Here is a 10,097-nt window from a genome sequence, read left to right on the forward strand (position 1 = left end):
TCTTTAATGTTATTACATTGGTGGTGTGTAAGTCTAATTGACTGCCTGCCACTTTAAGGACGTGAGAGTAGCGTAATAACATATCTAAGTGGATTGGAACGCTTGCATCTCACTGTGTTCGGCTATGACTGGAAATCACTTTTTGCATAGTGCATTACGATATGTGGATAGAATTCGGGATGTTTTCTCTGTCATTAGTTAAAATAAATGTTAAAAAATAACTCGTATGAAATCATTCTTGGATCATAGAAAAGGTAAATGTCTTACAATGTTATTAATTTCTATGATTTTGGTAGCACTACACAAACTGAGCCCACAAGCTAGCAAAAATGACACGAGCTAAAAGGACATCTCCAGGTGTAAACGTTTGCCAATGGGTTGCATATTGTAGCCTACTCAAATGTCAGTAAACCAAGTAGGCCTTAATTAACTTACTTTCATTGCCTAGGCAGGTTACCAACACCAGGTTGAGAGATGCAAGTAAAGCAGATCATTAACGTTAGCCTTCCATTTATTGTCATAAAAACTGCAGAGTGAACAAGGGCAGTGTCTGCAGAAGTGAGTGTGGCATCTGAGTCAATATTCTGCGCAAGGGACTGTTGTGGTAGGTGAAATTTCACAGGGAAACCATGATTTGTCAAATTTGCGAAAAAGTTGCAGTGTTTGGACAAAATTGCGAGGTCGCCCAGAATTCACAAGGATTTGCTGAATTTGCGTTAATTGTTACGATCGCAACATCGCAAATTCCTGGAGGGACTGATTATTGGCTGTATTAGCTTGTTTCTGTGGGTATCCTGATACACCCCTGTGCTGCTATGATGCATTGGTTTGATCCAATTACAGGAGTGCAATCAGGCCCTATTTAAAGCCATGCCTGCCGGTGCTTGGGGGGGAGAACTGCCATTTGAATAGGTGTAAGTCTTGAGAGCTCGTCTCATGTGTGTAGCCCAAGTGACTAGCTGTATAGTCCATTGCGCTCATCTTATTATTAGAATATTTTTGTATATTGTATTGTTTTGACTATCGTCTTTTGTTTTTCTTTCTTTATTGAGAAGTATTTTATTTTTCCTTAGTGCTTTATTCACATTAACTTATGTTATCATTGCCTTATGTTGGCCTTATTTTGGGGATTAATAAAATCCCATCTTCCACCTTGAATTTCTGAGTGCTGTTCCATCTACCTCACAACCGCCCGACACACCTACTCTTGACAGTCTCTATGAGTGTGTGTGTGTGTGGGTGTCTGTATGTGTGTGGGTGTCTGTATGAGTGTGTGTGTGTGTGCATAGTTTCCAGGTGTGTTTTGTCCAGGGGTTCCAGCCACTGCAGTTTTATGTCCATGAGGATGGGGAATGTGTGAGTGTGGGTGAGTCTGTATGTGGGTCTTTGTGTGTGTGAGTCTGTGTGTGTGTGTGTGTTGAGTGTGAGAGTGTGTTTGTATTTGTGTGTGTATTTGTGTGTGTATTTGTGTGTGTGTGTGTGTGTGTGTGTGTGTGTGTCCAGGCATTCCAGCCACTGCAGGTTTATGTCCATGAGGATCTAAATGACGTTTTCAAAGAGCTGCATCGACTTCATGATGTTCTCATCCTGTGGAAATAAAGCACACACACACACAAACAGGCACGCACACACACACACAAGCACACACAGATTCATTATTTGTGCATTTCAGATATTCTAGATCAGGGGTCGGCAACAGGTGGCCCGCCAGTAATATTATTTGGCCCCGATTTTGGTCCGATTTTTTTAAAACATTTTTTTTTTTAAATATCAATTTACAAATAGCCTATTCACCAATCACACCATGGGTGCTTAAACCAATGCATAGCACCCATAGCCATCTGCCAGAACTTCAATGTTGCGCTTTAGTGCCTCTATCCGGAGCGCTTAGGCCACCTTGTCAGGAGCGGATAGGCCACCTTGACCTATAGTAGGCTAGGCTACGCTAACTCCTGTAGATCGCTCCTCACTCTCCCAGCTAACTCCTGTAGTAGGCTAAGCTACGCTAACTCCTGTAGTTCGCTCCACACTCTCCCAGTTAATTCCTATAGTAGGCTAGGCTACGCTAACTCCTGTAGTTCACTCCTCACTCTCCCAGCTAACTCCTGCAGTAGGCTAAGCTACGCTAACTCCTGTAGTTCGCTCCACACTCTCCCAGTTAATTCCTATAGTAGGCTAGGCTACGCTAACTCCTGTAGTTCGCTCCACACTCTCCCTGTTAGCATCTGTAGTTCACTTTTCACTCTGCACGTTAATATTTCTTGTTTTAAAACAATAAACATTGTCAATATCAGAAGGTTGGTCAACCAAATATTTAAGAAAAAAAGTAAGAGACTTTATCCAAATTAGTAATTAGAATAGGCTAGTGTACACAGTTTAGCCGGTGGCCAAGGGTACTGGCCGACCCCTGTTCTGTTCTAGATTATTGAGATTGAGCTTCAGAAAATACCACCAACAAAGCAGCCACGCTCTCATCAGGCAGGCGTGTGTGTGTGTGTGAACATACAGTACGTTTTCGCAGACGTGTGCGTGTGTAAACATACGTTTTGACAAACGTGTGTGTGTGTGTGTGTGTGTGTGTGTGTGTGTGTGTGTGTGTGTGTGTGTGTGTGTATAAGTGCGTTTTGGCAGACGTGTGTGTGTGTTTGTGTGTTTAAGCGTACGTTTTGGCAAACGTGTGTGTGTGTGTGTGTGTGTGTGTGTTAACGTACATTTTGGCAAACGTGTGTGTATGTAAACGTACGTTTTGGCAAGTGTGTGTGTGTGTGTGTGTGTAAACGCACGTTTTGGCAGCAGTCGATAAACTCATCGATGGTCACCACGCCGTCACGGTTCTTGTCCATTTTCTGTACAAAGAATGGCAAACAACAACATTATCAAAACATGCGGGCCATCTGTGTGTGTGTTTGTAAAAGGAAAGATGAACTCTAGGGGTCAAAGGTGAGAGGTGACCTGGAAGAATATGTCCACGTGCTGCCTGGGGGTCTCCTCCTTGAGCAGGGGGTACGTCCACTTCCCCATCATGTCATAGATGGCCCTCATGATGTCCAGCATCTCCTGCCACACACACACACACACACACGTGACATCATATCATAGACCTGCCAACCTTGAAGAATTTTTTTGAGTAGTGCCTTGAGCCGAAAAAAAAAAATGCTGACGTTGGCCTTCACGCATGCAGCAAAAAACAGACATAGCCACGATTGCACGACACGTTTTGGATAGCGACCCAAAAAACAGACAGCCACACTCGCAAGACACGTTTTGGATAGTGACCCATCTTTAGACATAACCATGCTCACAAGACACGTTTTTGATAGCGACCCATCTTTAGACATAGCCATGCTTGCACGACACGTTTTGGATAGCGACCCATCTTTAGACATAGCCATGCTTGCACGACACGTTTTGGATAGTGACCCATCTTTAGACATAACCATGCTCACAAGACACGTTTTTGATAGCGACCCATCTTTAGACATAGCCATGCTTGCACGACACGTTTTGGATAGCGACCCAAAAAACAGACATAGCCACACTCGCAAGACACGTTTTGGATAGCGACCCATCTTTAGACATGGCCATGCTCACAAGACACGTTTTGGATAGCAACCCAAAAAACAGACATAGCCACACTCGCAAGACACGTTTTGGATAGCGACCCATCTTTAATGTCTATGTAAATTTGATCCAATGTGTTCCTAAAAGTGCAAACTGAAGCTTATTAGCTCTATAATGTTGACAATCTGTTTTAGAGCCTAATAATCCTGACCTATAAAAAACAGTTGTGTTGATAGGGACTGATGTGGATATGTTGTCCATTTTCTTACATGTGGTCTTTATTCAATATTGTCTGGTCTATAATTACCTCACACACACACACGTGACATCATCTTTAGTGATCAGGGCTTTGAACCGGTTCAAGGAACGAAAACGAAAACCGGGAACTTTATTTTGTATTTGTATTTACTTTGTATTTTACAGGGAACAGAAACGAAACCGGAAACGTTATTATTTTTTATGTTCTGGAACAGGAACACTTATTTAAAAATAATGGTAACCGGTTAATACCGGTTTTATTTCGTTCCTCAAAGTTTTCGTTGCCTAAAAAAGAAAAAAAAAAAGTAATTATTTTCCTGCGCACGTTACCATGACTGCTTGACATCATGCGAGGAAGGTTCACTTCCTGTGTGACATCACATCAGACATTCGCTGACTGAATGGAGAGAGAGCGGTGGATTACAAAGTCTCCACTCCACATCTTAAATAAGAGGTAAATTACGATCCATCGTTAATTAAAACGCCATTGCAAACACAATAGCTATATTTGTCGACTCCACGTTAATGATGGACTAGCTTAACATTTGGCTAAATGGCTTCAACACCTCTGTTTGCCTAATGCACAGATGGCTTGTAACGGTATGAGTAGGCCTACTGGATGGCCTTTCCCCGACAGTTGGAATTTGTTGTTGCCCGAAAGTGGCATAAACCACGGTCTTAATAATGTTGTTACGCTTTTGTGTGGAAATTTTCTCTTTTAACAATAAACTACACATTTGAAATAATTGTAGGCCTATTTAATTATTATTATTAATAATATAATTATTATTATTTAATAATGGTTGTAATATTATTACATTTGGTTTAAGCTGGATGAGAAAGATGTGACATAATTCTATAGCATTAAACAGCTGACAGGAACTTAAATTAACCGTTCGGGAACAGTATTCTTTTTTTGTTCTAACCGGTTCGGGAACGTCAATTTATGGGTGGAACTCATAACTGGAAACGTTATAATTCCGTTTCTGTTCGGAACGAACCGATTGGAAAAACAAATCGGTTCAAAGCCCTGTTAGTGATGTAGCCGTCCTTGTTGATGTTGTACAGGTTGAAGGCCCAGTGTGTGTGTACAAACCTCTTTAGTGATGTAGCCGTCCTTGTTGATGTCGTACAGGTTGAAAGCCCAGTGTGTGTGTGTGTGTGTGTGTACAAACCTCTTTAGTGATGTAGCCGTCCTTGTTGATGTCGTACAGGTTGAAAGCCCAGTGTGTGTGTGTGTGTGTGTGTGTGTGTGTGTGTGTGTACATGTACAAACCTCTTTAGTGATGTAGCCGTCCTTGTTGATGTTGTACAGGCTGAAAGCCCAGTGTGTGTGTGTGTGTACAAACCTCTTTAGTGATGTAGCCATCCTTGTTGATGTCGTACAGGTTAAAAGCCCAGTGTGTGTGTGTGTGTGTGTGTGTACAAACCTCTTTAGTGATGTAGCCGTCCTTGTTGATGTCGTACAGGTTGAAAGCCCAGTTGAGTTTCTCTTGGACCGAACCACGCAGGAGTACAGACAGGCCCAAGACAAAGTCCTGCAAAACACACACACGAATATACACACACACACACACACACACACATAAATGCACACACACACACGAATACACACACACACACACACAGGATTAAAGTACATCACATATATACACCCCTCAACAGAGAGTGTATTCATAATTTTGTATGTGTTCATGTGTGTGTGTGCCTGTGTGATTATTTATGTGTGTGGGGGAATCAGTTGGGAGTAATGCATTAAAAAAGTAATGTAATTACAGTAATGCATTGCTTTTTGCTGTAATGCAGTAATGTAAGGCATTACCAATACAATTTCAGTAATATTTTACTCGGTACAATTCTCAGTAACGGAAGTTACTTTGCTTTTTAATCCAAAATTGAGAAATGCTCAATTGGCACCAGAGAAGATTATCCAAGAATTAAAAAAGTAATCTATGCTGGTCCTGGAATTGGATTGCCTTGTTTAGATGACTGTAGAAAAGGAATTATCTCTGCCATTCATGCAACAGATCTAACATGGTTAGGCTATACTTCTCATTTCAAGCAGTGAGAATAACTAAAATGTTGCTTTTACAGACAAACATCGTAGCTGTTATTCTCAAACTATTTGCATTAAGTCTACACCACTGTAAGCAGAAGGAAAGGCAACCAGCAATGAGGAGAACCATTTAAAGTCAACATACAATTTCACTATGGCTATATTTTACTATATTAAGTTGTGAGTTACCTTTGGCCTTTGGGGCCTACATTGTCCCATGAGCCATAACTGCAACCATTATATTGTTTTTTTTGTTAGCCTTAAGCCTAGCTCAGTCATTATGCCATACCACATCACCTCCTGCCGTGTAATGAGTTACATTGAACACATGAAGATCCATTGAGAACACCAAATCCATATTTCCTGTTATTTTGGTGAAAGTAATGTAAATGTAGTGTAATGCCTTACAATTCAAAGACAGTAATATTGTAATGTAACAAATTACTTTGAGACGACAGTAACAAGTAATAAATAATGCATTACGCTTTTGAAGTAACTTGCCCAACACTGGTGCCTATGTGATTATTTATGTGTTTGTGTGTGTGTGTGTGTGTGTGTGCACTTATGTATTTCACTTACCTCAAAGCTCACACAGCCATTGTGATCCGAGTCAAAGGCATTAAAGAGGAAGTGCGCATACATGGAGGCATCTGAAACACGCACACACACAGACACAGAGATGTCACACACACACACACACACACACAGACACACACATACAGATGTCACACATATAATCCAACGTCTGAGAAGCCTGACTAAGAAAGACCTTTCGGAGTTAGTGCCTTTGTATCTGAATAAAGGCCGTAAAAGTAAGCACATTAGAATCGGCTTCTTTTGTACCTAAGAATAGAGTTTAGAGTTGAAAGGACACTCGTTTGCAGCCTAAATGAGCGTAAGCACTTAAGAGCAACATGCTTTTGTGAGAGAGAGAGAAAGATGCTTTTGTGTCTGACATACACAGAGAGAGAGATGCTTTTGTGTCTGACATACAGAGAAAGAGAGAGAGAGATGCTTTTGTGTCTGGCAGGGAACAGCTTTTGTTCCCTGTCTCTGAAAGAGGCTAGTAACTATGGCGATATTGCCAGCTTTTCACAGCAACTCTACCAGAGTAGGCGATAGAAGTAGGCCTACCTCAACACAGACTCTCAATGAGTCCTTGCCCCGTGCTCTCTCTCTCTCTCTCTCAACAGGCGCATCCCTCCTCATGCACATGTAATCCAAACATTTACAATCGTGCAAGACGACTGGCTATTAAATCCGTCATAGCATCATTAGCACATTGCACGAATTTGTTCAAAACTGTTGCATTCAAATTGACTGCTAAATTCTAATCATCTCAATCCCGATGCAAATGGAAAAGTATTTTCCAAGACTCAAACGGGCCTGTCCCAAGGAGAAAAAGTATTCATTTGAAATTTAAACACGTGGGGAAACTGAACAGTCTAACCAGTAGACTATGATAAACTAGCAAATTAAGCTACTTTGTTTACAATATTTCCAGGCTTCAACCAGTGCTGCTTTTCATTCAGACTTATGTGCACATTTATTTATTTGAGTGTTTGTCATGATTGTGTTGCTATTTCTTTTCCCTGTTTGCTTTGATTGATAACTGAGGTGATTCAAATCAGAGGAAGGTTAAGATTAAAATAAAAGTGTTTAAATTGAACTTTTTTCCCCTTCTGGTCCTTATCTGAAATAGATACACACACACACTCCATATACATAGATATTAAAAAGGAGACCAGACCCTCTCTATCATGGTGCCTTCAGTCAGAATAAAATAAAATTAAACTCTGCAATAGACTAAATCTATAGTGCAGCTTAAGTGTGAAATCTAACATGTCACAAGTGTACTTCAGATAATCACACGAGAGAACAGCAGCTCAGAAATATCTCACGGGTACACATCTGTAGGCTAAGACTCATCTTCCTACCAGTAAGTTAGCATTTGTTCAGCTTTCTTTCCTTATAGTGAATTAGCATCTTTAAATATTCCCTACCAGTAAGTTAGCAGTTGTTCAGCTTTCTTTCCTTATAGTGAATTAGCATCTGTATATATATGTCCAGTGATTTAGCCATTATTCAGCTGGCTTTCCTTACAATTAGTTAGCATCTGTATATATATGTCCAGTGATTTAGCCATTATTCAGCTGGCTTTCCTTACAATTAGTTAGCATCTGTATATATATGTCCAGTGATTTAGCCATTATTCAGCTGGCTTTCCTTACAATTAGTTAGCATCTGTGAATATGTTCCACCAGTGAGTTAGCTGTTTAGCTGGCTTTCCGTACAGTGAGTTAGCGTCTGTGAATATGTCCTACCAGTGAGTTAGCTGTTTAGCTGGCTTTCCTTAGGCTACAGTGAGTTAGCATCTGTGAATATGTCCTACCAGTGAGTAAATATTTCCTTACAGTGAGTTAGCTGGCTTTCCCTTTCCCCCAACATCTGTAAATAGTTAGCACATTTCCTAGCAGTGAGTTAGCTTTAAGTATATGTCATGGTTTCCCAACTTACCTCCTTGAGGAAAGAACTGTGAGTAGATGTCTTTAAACGTGTCTTCGTTGACTACGCCGCTGGGACACTCCTGAGACACATGAGGATGGAGAAATACAAAACGCTCACTTCACAAACACTCACTTTGGAAACGGAACGGAGAAATACAAAATGCTCACTTCACAAATACTCACTTTGGAAACGGAACGGAGAAATACAAAACACTCACTTTGGAAACAGACCAGAGAAATACAAACGCTCACTTTAGAAATACTCACTTTGGAAACGGAACAGAGAAATACAAAACGCTCACTTCACAAATACTCACTTTGGAAACAGACCAGAGAAAAGGGACAAAATGACTGCTAAATTCTAATCATCTCAATCCCGATGCAAATGGAAAAGTATTTTCCAAGACTCAAACGGGCCTGTCCCAAGGAGAAAAAGTATTCATTTGAAATTTAAACACGTGGGGAAACTGAACAGTCTAACCAGTAGACTATGATAAACTAGCAAATTAAGCTACTTTGTTTACAATATTTCCAGGCTTCAACCAGTGCTGCTTTTCATTCAGACTTATGTGCACATTTATTTATTTGAGTGTTTGTCATGATTGTGTTGCTATTTCTTTTCCCTGTTTGCTTTGATTGATAACTGAGGTGATTCAAATCAGAGGAAGGTTAAGTTTAAAATAAAAGTGTTTAAATTGAACTTTTTCCCCCTTCTGGTCCTTATCTGAAATAGATTTTTTTTTTTAAATCAATAATTATCGACTGATATGAAATACTTATATTGTGATACAGTTTTCAGCCATATCGCCCAGCCCTAGCGCACAAAATACACACACACACACACACACACTCCATATACATAGATATTAAAAAGGAGACCAGACCCTCTCTATCATGGTGCCTTCAGTCAGAATAAAATAAAATTAAACTCTGCAATAGACTAAATCTATAGTGCAGCTTAAGTGTGAAATCTAACATGTCACAAGTGTACTTCAGATAATCACACGAGAGAACAGCAGCTCAGAAATATCTCACGGGTACACATCTGTAGGCTAAGACTCATCTTCCTACCAGTAAGTTAGCATTTGTTCAGCTTTCTTTCCTTATGGTGAATTCACAAATACTCTGTGACCAGAGAAAAGGGACAAAATCAGTTTCTCAAAACATTAGATTAATCAGATTAGTCTGATTAGTTCATTTCTTTTCACAAGGTTGACATTTCTGTACTATAACATATTTGTTCTAACATTTTGAGAAACTGATTTTGGGGGTTTCATGAGCTGTAAGCTGTAATCATCATGGTTAAAACAAAAATGGCTTGAAATATTTCACTTAATTAATACAATGAATCTAGAATAATGAAAGCTTCACTTTTTAAAAATAATTTAGGTGGGAACTTTTACACGATATTCTATTTTTTAAGACACATCTGTGAAGTAAGGCAGGTGGAGATCTGCTCACGTGGTATTATACAGTAAGGCAGGTGGAGATCTGCTCACGTGGTATTATACAGTAAGGCAGGTGGAGATCTGCTCACGTGGTATCATACAGTAAGGCAGGTGGAGATCTGCTCACGTGGTATCATACAGTAAGGCAGGTGGAGATCTGCTCACGTGGTATTATACAGTAAGGCAGGTGGAGATCTGCTCACGTGGTATTATAGCCTACAGTAAGGCAGGTGGAGATCTGCTCACGCGGGTATTATAGCCTACAGT

General features: G+C 40.2%; 1 protein-coding gene across 3 annotated transcripts in view; it reads right to left on the reverse strand.

Annotated features, from left to right (window-relative positions):
* Nucleotides 1-381: 381 nt before the first annotated feature.
* Nucleotides 382-10,097, reverse strand: part of kcnip4a (potassium voltage-gated channel interacting protein 4a) — a 219,032-nt gene continuing 209,316 nt past the window's right edge. For all 3 annotated transcript variants that reach the window (XM_048236405.1, XM_048236403.1, XM_048236406.1), the window contains exons 3-8: nucleotides 8,393-8,462; nucleotides 6,455-6,525; nucleotides 5,250-5,357; nucleotides 2,953-3,057; nucleotides 2,784-2,846; nucleotides 382-1,587 (exon numbers count right to left, since the gene is read on the reverse strand). In XM_048236405.1, coding sequence (XP_048092362.1) covers nucleotides 1,540-1,587; nucleotides 2,784-2,846; nucleotides 2,953-3,057; nucleotides 5,250-5,357; nucleotides 6,455-6,525; nucleotides 8,393-8,462 — 465 coding nt within the window. In that variant the 3' untranslated portion in view covers nucleotides 382-1,539. The remainder of the gene's footprint in view (nucleotides 1,588-2,783; nucleotides 2,847-2,952; nucleotides 3,058-5,249; nucleotides 5,358-6,454; nucleotides 6,526-8,392; nucleotides 8,463-10,097) is intronic.

Source organism: Alosa alosa, chromosome 24, assembly GCF_017589495.1.
Source record: "Alosa alosa isolate M-15738 ecotype Scorff River chromosome 24, AALO_Geno_1.1, whole genome shotgun sequence".
Lineage (NCBI taxonomy): Eukaryota > Metazoa > Chordata > Actinopteri > Clupeiformes > Clupeidae > Alosa > Alosa alosa.